The 23431-nt window shown below is 43.1% G+C and overlaps 1 protein-coding gene across 4 annotated transcripts in view; it reads left to right on the top strand.

Annotated features, from left to right (window-relative positions):
* Window positions 1-23431, top strand: part of LOC125900793 (AT-rich interactive domain-containing protein 1B-like) — a 192208-nt gene that overhangs the window by 42765 nt on the left and 126012 nt on the right. For 3 of the 4 annotated variants that reach the window (XM_049596019.1, XM_049596017.1, XM_049596016.1), the window contains exons 3-4: window positions 3644-3802; window positions 19330-19434. In XM_049596019.1, the coding sequence (XP_049451976.1) occupies window positions 3644-3802; window positions 19330-19434 (264 nt within the window). The remainder of the gene's footprint in view (window positions 1-3643; window positions 3803-19329; window positions 19435-23431) is intronic. The other variant, XM_049596018.1, reaches the window with a different exon arrangement.

The raw sequence follows: 23431 nt of genomic DNA, 5'->3' as shown, positions 1-23431 counted from the left end.
CAGACAGAAGTTTTGCATGCATCTGTTGCTGTGGAGGAAGGGGAGCCATCTATGTGTGGGAATCATGAGACAAGTGATTATCAGACAAGAAAGTTAATTTAAAAAGCATTATGAGCCACATACTTATGGACTGAACAAATTAACTGTTGTTCCCTAAAACTTGTTCAACAGTTGTGACCTTTTTTTACAGCAGACATTTTAACTTGTCAAAGCAGGGAAAGCACAGGTGTCAGAGCACTAATTACATTTACACTGGATCTTTTCCATTTAAAGTGACAGCTCACCCCCACATCAAAATATATATTTTTCCTCTTACCTATACTGCCATTTATCAATCTAGATCGTTTTTGTGTGAGTCGCAGAGTGTTTGCGACGTTGGCCGTAGGGATGCCAGAAATACATTTGAAAAACTCAACAGACAACATTACTCAAGATAATCCTCAAACTTTCATGTGAGTAGTTTAATGTAGGAGCTATATTTTTTCTACTGAACTACACTCGCCAGTGGTATCACCATGCGGAAGAAAGTGCACATCTACTGCTAGCTCACCTAGCACCACCAAACTCGCTAACATCACAGCTCAGCCAAGGAGGACGCCATTAATGTTTACATCTCGCTCTGTCACAAGCTTGAGCCTCTTGTCCATGAGTAGAAGCACGCTTCCTTCTGTGCGGTGATAGGGTTGGCAGGTGTCATTCAGTAGACAGAAAATAGCTCCTACATGAAACTGCTCACAACAAGGTCAAAGGTGCGTTAAGTGCCATCTAGTTACATTATATTCAAGAAAAAGTCAACATCTCTATGGTCGATATCTCCAACACTCAGCAACTCACACCAAAACAATCTAGATTGATAAACAGCACTACAGGTAAGAGGAAAATTATGTATTTTTGATTTTTGGATCAACTGTCCCTGTAAGGGTAAGCCATGCCAGTGAGTCAGCTCAGCACGCATGATGCAAGGGCCCTGGAACTGGTAAAACTAAATGGTATGCAGCCATTATTAATGATATATCTGTGCTTTTTGTGCCATGACATCGTAAAAACTCTGCTGTGAAAAGTCTGTTATAATCAGTATAAAAACGATAGACCCCATACACTGGCACATCAGCCACAAATTGTAGCTTTACTCTTATAAACTTGAAAATCCAGGAAATAAGAATCACACATAACATGACAATCCACTCTACACGCTAGCTCTACATGCTTATTTTTACCCATCCAGTCAGTCACAAGACACTTTATCCTGATATGAAGCACAGAGACACATTAGACGTAACACTGGTGTGTTCAAGCTTTCTCGTTCCAGCGCGCTCGGTAGCTGTGTCCCAGGTGTATTTTTACATATAAAATCTCAGCAACTCAAACTGGCAATTTTAAAGACAACAGAAACTAGTGTAGTTTATTATTTATTCATTAGCTTTTCGTGCTTTCTAACAAGGTTATTTATAGCTCCAAGAGGGGTTTTTTTTTTGGAGGCACCATTCTCTGTTGACCCCTTTTTGTGTGTTTCGTCTTCTCCTCTCTGCCTACATCTATCTGTCTATTCCTCTGTCTGTCTGTCACTGTCTGCCCATATCTGTCTCTCTGCCTGTCATTGTATTTGTCTGAGAAAGGAACCCACCCACGGTTGTCTGGTCTCGATCTCCATGGCGACCTAATCCTCGCCAATCCCACAACAGTAGTGTTCCAGTTGAGACCCACTGTGTTACACCGGCCTGTCATCACTGATCACAGGATAGAGTTGCTTCTGTTGCTTCTGTTTTATCAGAGTGTCTTTTATCCACATCTAATGACGTTTGTGTGTGTGTGTGTGTGTGTGTGTGCGTGTGTGTGTGTGTGTGAGAGAGAGAGAGAGAGAGACAGAGAGAGAGAGACAAGGGGGGAGCATTTGTTTGTCTTTCTTACTTTAACAAATCTCCACATACTGTACAGACATCTTGAATTAATGTGCATTCATTTGAGTACACTGGTATGAGAGTACTCTGTGTGTGTGTGTGTGTGTGTGTGTGTGTGTGTTGTGTGTGTTGCCCCGGCTGGCAGTAATGAATCCAGTGGTGCTGTTGGCATGAGCAGGGCCATGCTATTAACCTCTCTGCCAGCTAGACTGATCTCACCCTGTCTGTCTGTCTCATCGGCCTAATGACACTCTCACACTCTGAGCGCGCACACACACACACCACACACACAGACCTGTCCTTTCTAATCAAATTTCCATTGAAGTGAAAAGTATTCTACATTGTCCAATCATCTCTATTCAAAGAGTCAAAAAGCTTCTGCCAGCATAGAGAGAAGATTTCTTTTTTAACACCCACTCAAAGGAAGTTACTCTTCAAAACTATTTCAAACGTATTAATCTCCACTTGCCCTCTGCAGCCGGATCAGATTTCACTGTGTTTCACACCAGCCACCAGTTTTAACAGGGCTTTTATGGCTGGGTTTTCTCACTCATAACAGTCACTGTAAAACTACAACTGTGGATCTTTACTTGTGATCTGACAAGACAGTAGTGTAGTGCTTTAGTCATGTCGGAGTCCCCTATAATACCATCATTTGAGATTTAAATCACTCTGGGTTTGAGAGAATTTTACTTTGCCAAGCCTGCCAAGGAAGATTTAAAGGGACATTTCAAAGTTTAAGACTTGGGGCAAAAGCTGGAGGTGGACCGTGAGCATTGCACACGCCCCAAATTACAGCTTGTGTTCTTGTTTAACGAGTTTGTGGCACCGCTTTTTGTCGTCACTGAATAAAAAAGCAACATGACATGATGGGGAAAAAATATGACACAAAAAGTGCTGTCAAACCACTTCACCAGCGATCATAAATGTTGTTTAATAGTCTGTACTTGGCTTCCGTGCGTGCGCGTGTCTGTGTGTGTGTGCGCGTCTGTGTGAATGAGAAAACCCCAGCCTCCATAGGAAATCCTTAGAGGAGTGAGGAGCACCTGGCGCTGTCTGTAGTCATAACAAACGACAAGGAGGGATTTAGACTACATTTGTATTGGTGCCAGCTTGTTACACGCACTCCCTGTTCACATTCTCTCTCATAACCACCGTGTAATGCAGCATCGGCACTTGGCGTGGCTTCACCCCCGCGAGTTAGTTTTTTAACTGTGCTGCTCTGGAATGCCCCGGCTCATCCATGTGTCCCTCATTAGGGTTACGGCCTGGGACGAGCCAGCAGTAATATCCAACACACCTCATCCCATCTGTGAGCTGACCGAGACGGAGATAATGTAGAGAGGAGGATGCATTTGGCAAGCCAGAGGACATAAAGTTAGAGGTTTCTGCAGTGAGAGTTCATTAGGCAGAGGACTGCTGGGAGACGGGTGTCAGCCTGGTCTGAGCTAAATTAAGAGTGCTAGCTGAGGGACATTCAGATAAATTAGGAAATGGATAGAGGCCAGTTTGTGTAGGGGTGTTTTTGTTGTTATTTTCCCATCATTCCAAGAGAGTTTAGGTGAGACGCCTGCTTTAGTGTGATTGACTCTTACAGTACATCAGCGGGCGCCTGCTGTGATTCCTACTAATTGCACCTGACAGCCTCTCTGCATTAGCTTTTAATTTAAAGTGAAAGTTTTGTTTCAACCTCAGCCTTGACCTTAATATCTCCCCTCTAACCGTTGTGTGATTGGTCGTTTCAGCAGGTGGCGCCATATGGCCAGCAGGGGATGGGGGGCTACAGCCAGCAGCAGCAGCAGGCGGGGCAGCAGGGAACCCCTCCATACTTCAGCCCCCCTCAGCAGACCCCTCCAGGCCCGACCCAGAGCCCCTACCTGCAGCCTCGACCACCGCCGCAACAGGTACTAACACACACATACACATAAGCTCATCACACTCGCACCCAGACACCCACTGTGCTATTTCCTGTATGGAAAAAATTGGCCAAGACATTCAAATGTAACCAAGCTGAAAGTCCCCTTAACATGCTGTGAGCAAAAATAGAAATGATTACCATAACTCAATAAATAAATATGAATGAATATATCAGTTACACATAGATTCGCAGATGTCGCTTATCAGATGTAACATGAAGAATAAAATTTGGAATATCAGCAGGAAAGGGATTTCATCCAAATCTTTTTCCATGGCTTGTATTTTAATATTTTAGTGCTGCTGAGATTGGAGAGATCATCTTAAGGGATAGACCATGCGTGTGTGTGTGTGTGTGTGTGTGTGTGTGTGTGTGTGTGTGTGTGTGTTTGTTTGTGTGTAAACGATAATGTGGTGTGTCGTTGGTCCAACATGTCTGGTGTATTGGTTGTATTATTCCATTGCATAATTCATGAGGGATATTTTAGGTAAATCTCACACACATGTGTTTCTATATATTTTCATTTTCTCTCAGCTCGCACACACACACACACACACACACACACACTGCAGAAACAAGACTTCACTGATTGGCCAGTCATAGTGTGTAAACACATATTGTACATTTTCTATGCACACAAACACGCCTGTGCAAACCCAATCCTCAGTACAACAAAAGGCCTGTTCCACAGATTTGGAGTGAAACTTGTCCTGCCAAGTTCCAGTGTGATGTTCTGTAGAAGTTTTCCATTGGGGAAGCTGAGTTCAAGCAGTTGTTTTTGAGTTGAGTGAAGGCTGCCCATGTGTTTCCCATCCACTCTGCAGCCAGAGGGATCTATCAGCCTGCGTGGAGCGACTCTGGCGAACAGCCCTGCCCTGGATGAGAACAGAGCAGAACAAAACTGAGCGGGAGAAAAGAACAGAACAAGACGGGCGAGATTACAACAGAACTGGACAGGAAAGGAAAGATCAGACAGAACAGGGAGGGAGAGGAGAAGATAGGACGAAAGCAGAACAGGAAAAGACAGATGAGTGAAACAGGGATGCCCCGAGCCATTCTGCAAGATCAATATCAGGGCTGATAAAGGCATGTTTAAATTCATCAGTACTGGCTGTATTAGTCCGTATTCAATCTTTGCAATACTTAAGAGTATATAAAAGAGATAAACTAGCACCACCTGGGCCAGCAATGCACTAAAATGCTGCTTAGGCGTGCGTGCATCAACAATTTAACACTCTGAAATTTATAAATGCTACTTATTCTCCTTCTAATACATACTTAAAGGTCCACTGTGTAGGATTCAGGGGATTTATTGGCAGAAATGGAATATAATATAACAAGTATGTTTCCTTTGATGTACAGTCACCTTAAAGGAAGAAGCGTGTTTCGATACATTCGAGTGAGCCGTTTATATGTACACAGGGAGCGGGCCCTCGTCTACAGTTCCTACACTGGCCCAGAATGGACAAACCAAACACTGACTCTAGTTAGAGCCATTTGTGTTTCCATGACAGCCACCGTAGTTAGCATGCCCGCCACAATGAGCTAAACAGCATCGGACAAACACTTATTTTTAACGGGAAACTGCTTTATGTGCAGTTCTTACCAGTTTAAATCACTGGATCTGGTTGTTTCCGAGATGAAGAGACCTCTGCGGATATTTTGCGTTCCATTAAAAACCCTCTGCACACTTAACAATGCACACTGAAGGAATTCTAACCGGGAGCTCACGCTTGGCACATGAGAGAAGTTTCAACCGGTTGCAGTGTGCAGTTCTTACCTCTAGATGTCACTAACTTCTACACACTGCTCCTTTAAGTAATACTTTGAGTAAAGAATGTAAGCAGGACTTAAACTTGCAATACAGGGATTGCTGCATTTATAGACATGAGTGATTCGTAGCTCTCCTGCTACAGAGCAGAATGATCACAAAACAAGAGGGAGCAGTTTCAATGAAGATATCCAAACTAACAGCTCATCCCGACAGGACACGAAACAGAACTGTGAAGAATACATTAAACGCACTACAGATCAGGATACTCAAAGAAAAATGTGCTCCTCTGCAAGTTTTTTCCTCTAGAATGTAAAGGCACATTCATGCAAAGAAAAGCACAGGGCAGCATGGACAGTGCTAAGCATCGTTTTTATTTTGGCCCAGATGCCTTATTGGGCCATTAGTAGTTCACAAATGGGAATAGACTTATTTAGCATCTGAACTAGTTGATACCATTTGGCAGCGGTGTAGCCGTATCTGTCTAGGTAGTTATACTGTGATTTACTGAGATGTAGTTAAACCTTCCTTTAGACAGCTTTGAATATTGAGCACACCAAGACAAATAGCCAAGCAAAAAGCCATTGTGAACACAAAAGCAAGTTGTCAAAAAAGGAAATCGTTAGTCTTAGCATAGTAATTTTCATACTGAGTGCACATTTCTGCCAGCATGCCTTTTGTCTCACACTGAAAAAAGCACTTACTCTTGTTTCCTCACTTAACATGCATTGCTCACACACACACACACACACAGACCGCGCAGCCTACTGAACAAACATTATTCACTCTAACTGGGAAAGGCTGAGATCCATGGCCAAGTTGACATTTTGTGACAGTAATGGTGTGTTTTCATCATCGCTGATGATGTGGCGGCAATTGACCCTCGCTGACATTTACGCACCAGGTAGTCCTGCCCAGGCACCGTGATTGGCCAAAGCCCTGTTTCACCTGTGCTGATAGGCCCCCATATTGGTTTCCATGCCAACTGCTGTGATGACCACGTAGCTGGTTTCCCTTTGGGTTTCATTGTTATGCATGCTACTTTAAAGGGAAAATGTTTCAATCAGCACATGCAGTTGTTAACGCTGCATAAAAGCCACAATACCTTCAGGAGCCACTGCATCAGTGTTGCATCCCGCTGTCTTTACCTTTAATCAAGAAATCCTTCCTATGTGTTGGAGCTATAGAGCATTTTATGTCCCAGCAGCGCAGCAGGCAATATGCCGACACATCCTGATCCCTGTCTACTCGTCATCAAACTGTAGACCCACTCAGATCACTCTTTCTATCGACTAATCTTTTAAATTTAGATTACATTTTGGCTCGGTGTAGGAAATGAGCTCCAACTAGTATCCCAGTTATTAATTAACAAGTACAGTTAAAGGACTCTTTCTCCAGCTAGATATGCAGACTATGTGTAAATGGAAATGTATAGTATGTAATAAGCTAGATTTCTTGGGATAGAGGTGGAGTTTTTTGGCATATACATCAGTGTACATTGCACTCAGTTACACCAGTTCCATCTTGTGTATCAAATGCAAAGTCCAGGTCCAAGAGCTCACTTCATTTCAGCAATTTATGTTTGAGTAATTAGCGAAAATACCCAATATTGATCATTAAAAAACATGACATTTTGCACATAACAAAAACAAGCCTGTGGTGGCATTAAGACAAAGTTAATTGTCCATCGATTGAGTGAGAGAGAGGAATTAACAGAGGGAAAGAATACCAGAAAATACCAGAATACATTTAAATAACAAAGAAACTAGGTCCCTGTCTTTGATTTTGGATCCAAGAGTAAACATGTTTGCAAATTGAACTTACACAGTGCAGCTGGCCAAGATTACAAATAGAAGATTTGGTGTGCTTTCAGCTCAGAGCTGTATTACTTTCATTTTTCTGTTCTGAGCGAGTGTGTGTCTTTCTATCAGTTTTTGTATAAGTGTGTCTGTGTGTACACTAATCAGCCGAGTGTGCTGCAGCAATTCTGAGCTGTGAAAAGGTCAAACGGTGACCTTTGTCTGTGATTCTGGGCTGAAATGAGACATGATGTGAGCCGCAAGGAGCGGATCACACGCACACGCATACGCACTTTTGCAAGCGCACGCCAGATTAGGATGTCATTGTGGTTTTGACCCCTGTTTTTTGACCCTGCATTACTTGGAGAAATCCAAGCTGAAAACTTCTTTATTTTGTTCTTCCGGCGCTCTCTGCAGTTCCTTTCCCCCCACTCCACTCCCATTAACCCTAGCCAGAGGACATCCTCCAGTTGATGGAACCATTCCAGCTGCCTTTGACACAGAATTTGCTCTGCAACCAACCGCTATTAGCTGGTTTTGTAACAAATCGAAGCGAAAATGCCGTCTTTCTTTGAGTCTATTGCACTGCTGTGACCTCATCTGATTGCGAGGAGCAGAGCAGGCTAAAAAGACATTTCTAAGACATCAAGGCTGATACTGAAAAATAAAAAAATATATAATATCGCATCAGGGAAGAAGTAAGTCTTGAAAAAGTAAATGTGGGTGGTTTGCTGGTGGTTTTTGAGTGCTGTGGGTGTTTGAGAACACCAGATATTTTTAAATTCATGATTTTAAGTTGTAGCTCTAGCATAACACTGTGACATATACTTTAACTTAATTGATTGAGAAGGCTTTTTGACCTCACATACTACTTATATTTCACTTTCCACCAAATGCCGTTGAGTCAAAACTCACTGCTGTGAAAACTGAAATAGAAAAAGATTTCTGCTTTGTCAATGAAATATTAAAAAGCCATATAACAGGGGCCTCTTTTCTGGAAGTATATTTTAACAGACCCTATAAATATCACGACCCTGATGTTTTCGGTCTGATTGTTGGCTTCAATTACAGCGTGAGACAAATCGCTTAAAAGGAGAAAATCAGTGCCCTTTCTTCCTCTTCCCAACCATATTGCACTTGACGCATAACAGATGAAGTGCATGATATTTTGTTACTGTCTAATACTTTCTACCTCATAAAAACGGAAATGAGAGAGCTGTAATTTCAAGAATTTGGAGATTATTTTTTATGGCATGTTTGCTTTATTGGGTAGTATACACTGGAGTGTGACAGGATAGACTGAGGGGGTAGAGAGAAGGGAGGTGAAATGCAATGCATTGGCCGGCTGCCAGGCTTGAAACTCATAATGTGGTGAGAACATGGTACTGGCTTTGATCAGCTATTCCGTGGAGCACCCACTATTTAATTTGTTACCAAGAAACAGTGTGTTAGATTTATGTTTAGACAGTAATTACATGTAACAGAATATGGTCTTGCCTTGTTTTAGTATCATATAAACTGTATGCTGAATATGCCACTCAGTGGTATTTGGGTGTATGGTGGAGTTGACTGCTGGTCTTTGAAGAAGGAAGTCATTCCCTGTGACATTTACTCCCCGTAGTAAAACCCTCCTGTTCACTCTCCTCTGTGAAACTGATCCCACCGGTCGTTTCCTCTATTGGCCTTAACTATTTCCTCTTCCTGTCTGAGAGTAGGCTCTGGGGAGCGGTGCTGTGGCACAGAGGAGCTCTCAGCTGATTGGAGGAGACAAGCTCACTTTACAGGGACCTACATTGAAGGAAGCTGATTCATTGATTTAGATTAGTGATGTTCATGAGCACAACATCACATGTCCACCATGTGCTGTAAACTAAAAGGAACTCAGGTGAAAGCTCTGGCAGTTCAAGCTTTTAACACTATTTTACTTTTAGTTTAAATTTTAGTTTTCCTCTGAAAGGACAGTAACTCCTGCGTGCGTGACATACTGTGCACGGTTACATGACAGAATAAAATGTTCAGACCAGTGGAACATTTAAAAATTTTGCTGTGAAACCAGAGCACATTGTTGCTGTCCTTTTGAAAAACATTTCCAAAAATGTCCGCTTTTCTAAAGTGAAGGGAAACACTCCTGTTTTCAGGTATGTGGCAGTGCATCTTTTTAGATAATCCAATGGCTTTTAAATGTTTTTTGTATGAAGCAGTGGAATTTTTACAGCCCACAAAGGAACGTGTATTCCTTCTGTAAAAATGAAAAAGATTCAGAATCACCAAATTTGGAGAAGCATGATTTTCACTAGACAGCAGTGATGCACATTGTTTATTATGTGTGTTAAACTCAGGCTGCACATTTGGAGAACAAACATTTCTCACAAAGCAAATTCATTTCAACAAAGCAGGTTCACCAAAATTGGCAAAAGGCAAAGTGGCCCGTATCTGATTTCTTTGCTCTTATGTGACTCATAACAGCACAAATTGCTTTCAATCTGATATTTTCAATTCTGATTTGGTCCTTACTCAGTCACAGGTCTGACTCTTTGCAATGCCCCCTCAGTCTGAATAGTCACATCAGAATTCATGCGTTTTTTGAGTCACTCTAGATCAACATTTGTCGCAGTTCTGTGCTGTCATTCAGTGAATACAAACATCAGCTGTGAGGTAGGTAGTCAGTGGAGGGATAGTGACCTCATAAGTGTTTGGGGTGAAATTTTGGCTTTCACAATTTGGCACCACTTCTGGCTCCAACTCCACATGTACACGCACCTCCTCAAGTAGTAGCAGCCATTGCACCACAAAAAGCCGTAATTAAAAATTTGGCTCTCTTTCCCCTCTTTCTCGTTCTTGTCCTCGTCCTCGTCCTCGTCCTCGTCCTCGTCCTCATTCTCATCCTTGTCCTCATCATCATCTGCTCATTTATTTGCTGGCTTCCGCTGCACAGCAACATATAAATGAAACCATAATCACTGACTTTAGTGGCTTCCATACGAGAGTGTGCTGCTGGTGACATCTTTGTTATTGTTCTTTTGTGCATTCAGGTCAGTTCAGGGCCGTGACCAGTCCACAGCAGAATCTTATATTGACCACATTTGAAAAATAATACAAATAGCTGAATAAAAAAATTTAATCCGAGCAATAAATTTGAATTGAGCACTAAGGTTTGCAGTGTGAACGTAGCCTTAGTGGCTGATATGGAGCTTTCAATCATATCACACACATATCTTTCTTTGCAGATGAAATCGTTCCAGTTGTAGTAGAAAAAATTTCAATTTCATTTTTTCTGAGCACTTCTGAGTACTTGAGTTCTTCTCGTCCACATTTGCTTAGAAGTTCATTCTACTACTACTATATTGACCTTGTGGTAGGATTGTTTTGTAAACTACTGTTTCCAAAGTCAAGAATGAATTTTTACTTTTTAAAAAAAATATTATCTTCATTTTATACTGTCGTGGCTTTAATGTGAAAACATATTTTTTTCATGGGTACATACATCTTTGCTGGTATTCAGAGGAAACCGTATATAAACTGTAGGGTGCTCCCGTACTGGCACATCACCTGGCTCCTTTACCTTTCACGACTTCCAGTGTGTCATTTCCTATTTCCTGTCTGTCACCCCTCCGCCCCCGACCGGCTGCAGCAGCAGGCCCTTTCCCCCACCCTCCGCCACCCCCGCTTTTAATCACACCAGGTTAATTAAAAGGCCGTCGAGCCTTTCTGCGTCCTGCCCCCCTGGCTTTATTACCCCCTCGCTGTATACTTGCTCTGCTGCCTCAATCACCGTGACTGCCCCTCAACACACACACACACACACACACACACACACACACACACACACACAAATGCACACTCTTTGACACGGAAATGGGAGCTCACCTTGGCGATGAGGAGGTGGAGGTATGGCCGGGAAGTTAAGGGGACAAGACAGAGGAAATGAGAGGCAGGAAGGAGTGTGTGTGTGAAGTGTGAGTGAATAGGATGGGTTGAGCATGGCGGCTAAGGTGTGTGTGTGTGTGTGTGTGTGTGTGTGTGTGCAGAGGGGGCACTGAGTGTGGGTGGGTGGGGCGCCCAAAGTTCAATGTCATTAATTGGTCACCATTTGAATATTAAGTGAAGAACTCTGTTAATTAACAGGATAATAAAAGTGCTGCTGGCTGGAAGGGGGTGGACAGAAAGAGGGAGGGAGTGAGGGGTGGAGGGAGGACAGGCTGCAGAAATGGAGGGCATATGGCGAGAGAGAGGAGGAGGTAGAGAGAGAGGGAGGCTGGGTGCTGGGTGATAAGAGGGAGAGAGAGACGTCCGTGGGTAAAGGTCTGGCAGTGGTAATTTGCGGAGAGCCGCGTTAATTGTCATAACCTTTTAAATGGCAGAGTTTATCGGAGTCCTCTAAATGTCCCCGCGTATCGCCACGGCAACCCTGGGCCTGCCGCACTCCGATTGGCCGCCGCTGACGAGCACTTAAGCTTGATGAGTTTTCAGGCAAAAACTAAATGATAAAATTGAAAAAAAAGAAAGAATTATATATATTTATGCTGTATATGTCAGCTAGATTCTGTGTGTGTGCGTGTGTCTGCATGTGTTTGAGACAGTGTTTTTAATTTAGTGTGTTTTTTACCTCCACATTGACTGACACTCGCTAATTGCTCGACTAGAATCCGCCACTGTTTTTTTTTCCTTTCTTTTTTCCCTTTTTTGATTTATGTTTGTTTTTGTACAGCCGAGCTGCAATTCAAATGCAAATGAACGAGAACGGGAGAGGTGTTTTTGGAACGGTTAGGACAATCATAATGGCTCAGAAAAAAAGAGGGCCGGTAGTTAGCGGCACAGCACCCTAGGGGCCTCATTTAGCTGCCATTTGTTAGGAAATGCCGCTACATTTGTTCCTGGATACAGACTTCACAGACAGAGAGAGAGAAAGAGAAAACACCAAAAAAAAAAAATGTCACAGTCAAAGTCGAGCTCGCCAACACGCTGCTATTGTTCCTCCGTGCTTTAGCAAAAGTCATGTGGGTGTACACCAGTTTGGGTGGATGTCCTCTTTAACTGCGAGCCAGAGCAATTGAAGTGAATGGGCGGATGGGGGTGGTGGTGACGGGGACTTGCGAAGAGTGTGTGAAGTGAAGATGGTACAAAGACTGGCTCTTATTTGATTAGCCTGTGTAGAGGAATGAGAATGAAAGCCCTGGCAACAGCATGTGCAGCTAACACTGTCAGCTACATCTGACATCATCCCTAAGGGATGGCCTGCACACATACCAGTGTGTGTTTGTCTGTGCATGCCCATTTCTCTCTGTCTGCATGTGTGTTTTTTTGTGTGTTTCTCTTTATATGAGAGTGAATGCTTGCATGTGGCTCTGTATGTGTGTGTGTACAGGCTGTGTGTGAGAGTGTGTCCTGTGTTGGAGCTCTGGTCCTCTCTTGTAGTCTCTTTGTGCTAAAGGTCAGGGGGATTGCTGAGATAGAATCCAATCTGAAGGACACAGCACTAGAACAGGCCCTGCTACAAATGGGCCTATTAAGATAGGCTGGACACACACACAGGCACACACACTCACATACCTCACAGATATATAGGCATATACACACAATCATCCTTGCATACACCTATGCACATACAGCAGCTGTTCCTATTGTAATGGTCACCTTTCCCGTGATGATAATAATAGACTGTACCCTGGAATAAATGCCCATCATTTATGTGGAGTCCAACCAACACTCTGATTTAAAAGGCAGTTGCAGGAGACGAAAGTAGGTCTGCCCTATAATATATTTACAGCATATCTGACATAATCAGAATGTAACTGCGATGTTTTCCAAATATTCTGAAATGGATCAAAAGATGTAAGTGTCAAGAAAAACATGAAAGACAAGCACATCATAACCAAATGTTGATTTGTCACATTTTTCAGAACACGGTGTAGCTCGCTCTCACTGCTGATTGTTGCTTTAATTATGGTTCAGTCAGTCTGATTGGTGTGAGCATGTGTGCGTATCTGCAAGTCTGAACCAACGCGTGTGTGAACGCCGGGTGTTGAATATGGATGTGTGCCCCCCCTCCCTCCCTCCCCACACCACCACCACCACCACCACCACCACCACCACCACTGCCGCCACCGCCTCTCTCTGATGCATAGAAGCTTTTTGAACATGTCTGTTAGTGTTTTCTTTTTTAAAGGTTGGTTGTCTTTAAGCAGTTGGGCCGAATGAAAGTTAAAGAGGCTGCCTTCAGCAGTAATTAACGGCACAGAGCAGGGCATACACACATAAATAAAGACAGTCAGACACAGCAGGTAACACACTCACTCACTTCTTACCTCTGTCTGACCCTTCTGTCATCTTTTCCCAGTGAATGACCCAGTATATCTGAGTGTGTGTGTGCTTCTCAGGGTCTTTCCCAGTGGACATCAGAGGCTTCCTGTCCTTGGAGTAATGTGCTAAAGGGTGGTGGTCAAATGCACTGGCTTTATGTTGTGTGTGTGTGTGTGTGTGCATGTGTGTGTGTATGGTTAGGCAGTGGGTTTAGGGGGTGGGGGGGACGCAATTAAGCTTAATTTTTAATGAATATTAATGGCATTAGCGTCAGATTTTGTGGAGATGTGCATCTGCCAAGGTGCAGGGGAAAAGGGGGGATGACTAATTCATTTGGTAGTCATGAGGAGAACGGCTGGAGACAGGAAGGGATGGGGGAAGAGAGGGGTGGAGATGGAGAAATGAAGGTGGGATGGAAAGGTAAAGTGGGAGAGATAGAGGAAAGAGTGATGGGTTAAAAGACAGTGATGAGGATGTGGAGAAAGGAAGAGATTGATAAGGAGAGGGGATAGACACAGAAAAAGAGGAGGTTGGGTGATGCAGAGTGAGGGAGCAGTTAAGAGAGGAGAGAGTGGATGTTGAGGGAAGGTTAGAGCAGAGAAAATAAATAAATGTAATTAGGACAAAAGGTAGGAAAAGCACAGCCGACACAGAAAAGAACAGACGATGTGAGGAGAAGCTGCTGAGAAATTCATTCGACCTCTGTGATAAAGCGAGAGCCGGCGTGTGACGAAAACACTGACATCTGCACACAAAGTTTATAAAAGCAATATCGCCCAGAGCAGACAAAGGCGGCGGGAAAAGGGATTAAAAAGCAAGCATGTTAAATTTTTCAAAAATAATGCTGAAGTATAGTTTGAAGTAACCCACATCTTTTTCTCACTGTTAAAAAAAGGGGGAGATCGAGACAGATGTCAGCCAAAATCAGCTTAACGTAATGGCTGTGAATTTTTGCTCCTGCTGCTTTCTTTTTTGTCAAGTGGCGGCATCAAATGCGCTTGCTCGCTGTCATGACAGTTTCATCGCCTGTTTTCCGAGGCAATCAAACTCATACAAGCAAAGCGAAGCAACATTTCACCTTGCTCCCTGCTTGAATGTAGAGGTAGAAAGAGTGCAGTGCAACCAACCAAAAAGGCTCAGTACAACATTCTTAAATTAGGTGTGAGTCAAAAAGAAAGGAAGTGTCAAATTGGTTGTATGTCACGGTTGGAATTATTACTGTTTGTGGCGGCATTGCGGCCCAGATTTTCTTTAAACTAAAAAGAACTTCAATGCTAGCTCCCGGGAGGTCATGTTCCATAGCACAACTCGACCTTTGACCTCGTGTTTCTCTTCAACAAAGTCTAACATCACGCTGACACAGTGCAAAAGATTAAATCACAAACCAGACTGACTACTTTTTGAAAGTGGTATGTGCGAGTCTCATATTCCAAACGGTCGTCAGCGTGCAACATCGACACGTTCCTGCTTTCCGAACATTTCACACTACGGCCGACACTCGTTCCTGAGTGGCTGGGATTAACACGGTGCTGCAATATTGATTTGCGTCCGCATAAAGCCTCTCCGGCTCTATATATTACACCACATTCAGCAGTCATCTATTCAATCAAATCTAATATTACACTGCCTCTCCACACAGCTGTCTAATAGCATTTAACTCACAGTTTGATTCCTGCATTCCCTCATGTACTTCAAACGCTTGCCTTCAATATCCTTCATTCGTTTCTACTATGCCAAGAAGAAGTCTTTTGAAAAGCACGAAGGATGAATGAGCGTGTCTCTGTGTGTGCGCGTATGTGTGTGTGTGTGTGTGGAGACAGGATTAGCTGTGGCCTAAGGCTTAAGGTATGGAGTGGAGTGTATTTTAGAAGCTTCTAAATTAGCTGGGAAATGGGATTTTGAGACAATGGACTGGAAAAAACTCAAATGAAAGGATGCACTCGCAGCACTCCTTCATTTGCCTCTGATGTTCTCTCGCGCTCGTTTCTTCTGCTCTTTTTTTCTGCCGTTATTTCTCTCTCTTCCCCTCCCCTCTGTCTCTCCTCGTGCTTTCCTGCCTCCTCCTTTTCGCCTTCTCTCTTTTGTATCTCACCTTCTGTGTTTCTCTGTCAGCATCTGCCCTCCCTCCTCCCAGTCTCTGCTTCTGTCTCTCTCACCCTCTCTGTCCATATTACAGTTGACAGTGATGATGTAAGAACGTGAGTGTAAACAGTAGTATGAGGCTAACCTCACTTTGACCCACTTAAAACGGAAATCCCCTCGAGTACACACACACACACACACACACACACACACACACACACACACACACACATACACTCACTACAGACTCATATGCCTGAGTAAATATTGGACTTGGGTCAGCAGCCACTCTTCTGTTCTCATTTCACTGTGTGAGCAACTGTCTGTCCATGTGTGCATTTTCATCTGTGAACTGAACTGTGTGCACGTGTGAGTGTGTGTGTCCACCTATCAGAGAGCCACTGCACATGTACTCGCCTCCCGCCTCTCCTCCCCCCCCTTCCCCGGGCCTTTATTTACCTGTGGAGGTGTATTTGTGTCTAAGCCTGGTTTCTGCTTCAAACGAGGCACTTCCGACCATGTAATAAAAGCCTGACGTTTGGCGTGCGTCCAGGCTCCCATTGATAAACACAGGGGGGCTGTGCATACAAACACAGGGCCTGCCCAGGGCCCTGACAAGGAAACCAGCGTGGCTGGTTTTAAAATAGCACCTCTGTTCTGTGCTGCTATCCTGTTGTTAAGTGTCTCTCCGCACCCACCTACTTATGGGGTGATAATGTGATCCAGTGATTGAACCACATCTGGGTGAGCAGGGTTTCCCTCTGGCTTTTAGACGCGGTATCTGGGGTTTAGGTTATGACCGAAATAAGAGAGATATTGTGCCAAGATTGCGGCTTGGTGTTCCACTTATTTATGTGATTGTAATTTGAATAAAAATGAAAACACAGTGAGCTTTATTTATTCAGAGAGTCAAATGGAAATCAAGATGTCTTTTACAAGAGGGATCTGGAAATAAGTCACACATATGGAACATTACAATGAGACAATGAGACAAGTGCCATCACACATAAATACACTCGTTACAATAGTTGCAAATATTATTAAGAATTTCAGGAAGTAGAAATGAAGGATTATGTTGTATTTTTTCACATATATTTTCACCTACTGTAAACATTTAACCCTTATTGCGTTACATCACCAGATCGACATCATAACATGCAGCTTTTTGAAGATATTGGTCATGTAATACAATTTCTTTTTTGCCAAAATCCAGTTACTTCTACTTAATGACAAACTGTGCACGTATAGTAATCCATTGTGCACTAGTACTACCACACAGCTCTGTGTTTACGGAGTATTTTACAGTGGCTTAGAATACGCCACAGCCAATTATAATCACCGACTGGAACTAGCAGTTTTATAATTTTTATTCAAGAATGACATTGCAAATTTTTGGAACATTTCATAACGTGTTTTCTCTCTCTCTCTCTCTCTCTCTCTCTCTCTCTCTCTCTCTCTTTCTCTCTCTGCTCTATGTTTTGATCCATGTGCCAGCCAGAAATATGAACTGTGGAAGCAGGACACTCCCATAATGCCACTGTAATTTTACATGTTGCTGACATGCCTTTATTCAACTATAAGCTCACAAAACTAAAATCATGATCATGGTTTATCCTAAATTACACGAGGGCTCAGTGAATAAAAATGATCCTTATTGAAACATATGAGACAAATAAGCTGTTGGAGCATATTCACCAAAAAATGACACTGCAGGACCAGATTTCGGAGCACTGCTAAGAATACAAGAGTGAGGAGTTGCACGAGATGTATTTGTGTCCACCACATGCCTACACAGATAGAATAATTCACATTTCAGGAAACATTTGGATTTTTCCTATATTTTTAGAATAAGTGCTTCAGTGATTTAATTGGCTAATAATTGAAATGTGAATTTGAAGGGACTACTCTAGGGCATTTAAGGTCATTAAATTACATTTTCTCAATAATGGATGAACGAATACATTAACTTTTTGTCTCTGTGTGCACAGCTGCTAAGGCAGCATGCAAATGTGCGTAGAGTAACTTTACAGGTAGAGTGTGTGTAAAACCTTATATCAGATTTCATAAAGAATGTACAAAAGTACCGAATTGGTGTCATTCACCCTGGAAGCACAAATTACGACACATTTAATGCTCTAATAATAGATCCATTTCACATGATACATCTCTCGCTGTGAAGGATAATCTTCAGCTATAAAATTATATCACCTAGCTGACAGGGATATTGCCCACCTACTACAGTATAATCACACAACAGATAAGAAATCAAACTGAGGGGAAAAATGGATTTTGAAAGTAAAAGCCCGAACACACCCTGATCGCGCATGTGTGTATAACGTAAATGTGCGGCTGCTTGTGTACGTATGTTGTGTCTGGTTGTGTGTTCAAGCACTCGTGTGTGATCTCTCACCGCGTCTCGCCGATCAGTTATCACTAATCCTTCCACACAGAGCTCTTTAACAAGTTGCCATTGTGCTGCCGACGCTTAACATGATGGAGGAACGACCTCCGCGGTGAATGAAAAGAAGAGGGAGAGGGAAGGAGGGAGAGATACAGAGGGAGGGAGAGGGAGAGGGCAACACCTCCGACAATGGGGAGAAAATTGGTTTACACTAGATAGGCTTGTGATTACAGAGGGAAAGAAAATGACTTAGATTGAACAATAGGACTGAGTGTGTGTATTGGCGTGTGTTTATAAGTGTGTGTGTGTGTGTGTGTGTGTGTGTGTGTGTGTGTTTCGAGGATTAGTGGGTGGTTAGGCCGGGATTTGGTTGAAATGAATTGGCGGGTATGGTGTGCTGATGGGTGCGTGTTTGGATGTTTTTCCAGTCTGCGAGTACTGTATCAATGTGTGTGTGTGTGTGTGTGTGTGTGTGTGTGTGTGTGCGCGTGTATGCGTGTGTGCATGTACATGTATGTATGTGTGTGTGTATTGCTTACTGTGCCTCTCAGTGTTGTGACATGATCTAACTGGGAATCAGGGTCTTTATTACAGCCCTTTAAACCTGAGACACCTTCAGCGGTCCAGCTTACTCTCAACCTCTGTAATACATTTAGACAATACTTATCATAATAGAAGAGTGTTGCTGACATACCAAGTCTTTAGAAGGAGAGGGGACAGTTTCAAATCCAAGGATACTGCATCTTTGAATCTATATTACGACCAGTATTTGGAAGGAAAAATGTATTGATGCATGTTTGTTTTATGCACATAAATGCACTTTACTGAAGCCAGAGTCCTTCAAATTTGTATATAAAAGACCTACAGCGAATATGACCTGAAGTCAGTTAAACCATGAACTTATTATTCTTAACATTTTCATAGAGAGAGGACACTGTAATGACAATGTTTTTAAATTACCTGCAGCACTTTTTACGGCATTGTATTCTGTAATTATCTTTTTTTCCCCCTCATAACTGCCAAAACACATGATATACAGTATTTGTAATATCCTCAATTAGAATCCCCTTCAGAGCTTAAAAAATATTGGCAATGCACTGTCAAATAAATCATTTTAATTTATCGATCATATATGTAAATGACCTCTCTGTCTTTATTTCTAGGAGGCACAGCAGGAGACGTACGGCACCAGAGGTCCGGCTACAGGGAACTCTGGGAAGGCCAACAATGAGGATGGCATCTCCCAGGACCGCCCGTCCAGTCTGCCGGTGAGTGAGTCAGAAGTTACACCCCTAGGTGTAACAATAAGATATTGTATAGATTCTTAAGACAGTGATACTTGCTGATATCACAAGGTCTGCCATGATACAATTTCAATTCAATTCAGGGGGCCTGCGATTGATATTAGACAATGTCATATACCCATTTAACACAATCTCTCACATGCTTTTGGCCATTAAAAAAACATCAACACATAAATAATTGTAACTGGAGAAGTGTAGTAAGTTTACTTTAACTTTACTCCACTTACACACATAAACATGGCTTACTACTATAAACATTCAACAGCAGTGTTACATTCGGCTCAGTATAACTGTCAAGATTCACAGACAAAACAGTTGATTTTTGCTAGTCACCATTATTAGCTTAAGCCTATGGCATTTTACATTGCATAAAACATTGCGTAGAAGGTTTTTTGGGGCTGCTTGCAATTGTCCGTGGAGACATGCCATTGGAATTTCAAAATAAAGGTGTATTTTAAAGATTATGCTATAGACTGATGTTTTTACTTTGCATCGATAGTAGTGGATTGTTGGTTGTTGAGTTGATGCGCCCACCCAGCTGGATGGGTCATTACCCTTTTGAGTGATAGACAGTTCTGCCCACCAAAGTATCACCGAGTTTGACACATACAAACTTACACATTAGGGAAAGGATTCTGTGTGTGTGTGTGTGTGTGTGTGTGTGTCTGTGTCTGTGTCTGTGTCTGTGTCTGTGTGTGTGTGTGAGAGGGTCCTTTGTCGTAATAGACACCAAAACACACTGTCAAGCCTCAAAGTAACATTTGTCCGTGTCTTCCTCCACTTCCTGTATTTTTACAGTGTACTGTCTAACATTCAGTTGTAAGCCTCTGTTCATCCCGTGACACGCCTCCTTGTCTCACGCCCCATGGGAGACATGGATCTGACTGCTCGTTTCAGAGCTCATGTCTGTGTTTTGACTGGCATCCATGCCGATGGCAAAAAGGCCACATGCATCAGCCCGTGGCCTAAGCGCCATACACTCACTCACACATACACCCACATGCGCAGGAAAGCATATGCACGGACACAGACATTCCCGCTAATGCACGCAGTCACACATGCAAACCCACACGCATTTGGCATTTGGGCGAGCAAAAAATCGTTAAGCAGGTTGACTGGAGGAGTAATTGAGAAGAAATGGCGAGGCCAGGCTGATCTATGAGGGGAGAGAGATGTGGGCTGCTCCAGTTTTTTGGCTAAACTAATCGTTTTTTACTCAATATAATTTCTCCCCTCACAGCTCCTCAGCACTTTCAAGAATAGAATAAACAGACATTTGCAAATGGTCGCAAATATTGGCACTGCTTGAGGTGTGTGCCGTTTAATTTACCAGATACTTTGGAGCTGCCTCGGGAGTGGAGGAATAAACTGCAAGGAAAGCTAAATTAAGTGTATGAACTCAAATTAAGCCATACTATTTTCCAAGGAGTGATACTTTTAAAGTCTGTGTTCATTGGTCGTGAACTGACTCTTCCTTGATTGAAATCAGCGGCTGATTTATCTGTCAGTTTTTCAAGTGATTCCTGCTCCTCTTTCTCATGTGCACACACACAGCCACTCTTTCTATCTCTTTCTCAGTTTTTTCCTCCATAACATACTAGTAGTATGTCAGCTGCTTTATCTTGGCATTTTTTTCTCTTTTTTCTTTCGTTTTCATTCTCCCACACTCTTTACCCCCCTTCCCTCTTCCTCTCTGTCTTTTCCTCTAAAGTAGCATCATGAAAGCTTTTTTTTTCACCCTCGTGCTATAATGAGAAATGGCCTTGATGTATCAGTGTGTGAATCCGGAGCGAGAGAGCAAGGCGAGGCGAGGAGCCACTGCAGTCGCGGGGGCCGATCTATTTGAACCACCACCGATATCACCCCATATTCCCTCACCACTTTAATCCTGGCGTTTTACCCCTTGGGTTCTCCGTGTGTTTTCACATCCCATCCAAAGCGCATGGCTCGCCGAGATCCTAATCGGCGGCAAGTTTTGATGAGAGCGAGAGACACAGAGAGGGAGAGATGGATAGATAGAAGAGGAGAGAGAGAGAGAAGGAGAGAGAAGGAGAGAGAATTCGCTCGGCGTTTGCCAGGCTCTTCCAGCAAGCTGTCACGGCAGAGATGTAACCGTTTTTTCCCTCTCTCCCCCTCTCTCTTTCTCACTCTCTCGCCGGCGTTTGATGTCAGATCTAAAGCTGCTGTCATCTTTTTTTTCCCCTTTCTCTCTGTCAGGAGGGAGGGAGCGCGGGTCGGCAAAGTGTCATGTTGTTGTTTTGGGACGAGTCTGCTGTGTGATGTGGCGGGATTTTTGAAGGGAGACCAAAGGGAAAAAGAGCTTTAGTAACTTACCACAAATGCAAGTCACAGTGCCCCATGGGTCTTTTAAAATGTAATATGTTAGAGATACAGCATGCCTTGCATCCCATATCATTGTACAGTATCTGTGTCATTAACGCTGCAGTTAATATAAAATCACCATCACTTAAATGCTCCAATTATAAAAATAAATGCTTAGCACTAGCTTGCTAGTGTAGCATTAGCATTAGTGGTAGCATTTCTAAGCAGCTTGGGCTCTGACCTTAATGTTCATGTGGTTGAGGCTGGCATTCATATTGAATTGTGTTGCTTTTCTATCACAGTGGTTCTCAGTATTAATGAATGAATGAGTGAGTGGTGTTTTCATGGAATTTCTTACAGGTTTAACAGCTTTGGTCTCACCTCATGGTGTCAGAAGTTACTTTACTGTTTATCAGTGCCTTTTCAGTGTGTCATTTTAAACTGGCCTGGCATTTAATCACCTGATTTTCAGTATAGTGTTAGCATCAGGGTGAGTAAAGCAAATCTACCAGCTACCAACATTTGGCTAGTGAATGGTGCTAATTTTGTACCCCGATTAGTCTTACAGTAACTCAACAGTTTTTCTCTCACAGTATTTTCTGCCTCTTTAGACTTGCTGAGGTCTAGCTGAGCCTGTTCTTCCAGTTCCACAAAATAGTGAAGTCAGCAGCCAAAGCAAAGATCATCTATTGAGAGGATGAACCAATCGATAGTGAAACTTTTAAGAAAAGTTGCCAGTTGCTCCCAAATATTCTCTCCCACTTGTAGTTGCACTTCACACAGTGAGAGTAAGAAAAATACAGGGATGTAAATGTTAGATAAAGATGAAACCAACTGTTCTTTTTTTATTTTTGTTTGTACATATGCAGTTTGTATCTCCAACCAAAGGCCGTAAGTTTTGACAAAACTTTTTCATTCTGTCTGTTTATTTTTTCTCCTTTGGATGCGAAACAGATCAATGTCTGGATTGCACAGAAATTTGAAAGAATGATGCGTCTCTTTGTCGCCATTTTTAAAATTACCCTGATTCTTCACGACAGGCGTAGCAACAAATGGTGACATGTTATGTCGGTTACAGAGCTAGACCTCATGATTGGCTCAGGCTGACATGTGACTGCTTTCTGGTTATTTCCTGCTGTATATGGTGGTGACGTTTCTAGTATACGTTAACAGAGGCAGAGTGAGAGCTCTGTGTTTTCCTCCTCTCTGCAGTGCCCTTAGCACTTTGTATCTTTTGCCTAACACTGCTAAGCAGAGCCAGTTCTTCCAGTGCCACACTGAGGTGAGGAGCCAGGGCTTTCATACCCACTGACCCCCCTCCCACATCTCCCCCTTCCGCCCCAACCCCACTGCCACCCCCGTTCCAGTCACTACATGTTCCCTGCTCTCCGGCGCTCCCCTGACAGCCTGCCAAGCTGCCGCGCAGCCTCCCATCCTCTGGGACATGGGAGAGGATGGCCAGCCATGTGGAAAGACAGAGAGAGAGCTGGGGGTGGGAGGGTGAGGTGAGGAGGGGGGGAGGGAGGAGAGGAGGGTTGAAGAGCAGGATGAAAAAGAGAATGAGTAAGAGAGAGAGAGGGCGTGAAGCGGTGAAGTGAAACGTGGTTATCTTTTTGTCACTTGTTCAGGGTGAGGGATG

The sequence above is a fragment of the Epinephelus fuscoguttatus genome, linkage group LG14, assembly GCF_011397635.1.
Source record: "Epinephelus fuscoguttatus linkage group LG14, E.fuscoguttatus.final_Chr_v1".
NCBI lineage: Eukaryota > Metazoa > Chordata > Actinopteri > Perciformes > Serranidae > Epinephelus > Epinephelus fuscoguttatus.
The sequence above is the reverse complement of the archived record's forward strand: the minus strand, read 5'-3'. Positions and strand labels throughout refer to the sequence as shown.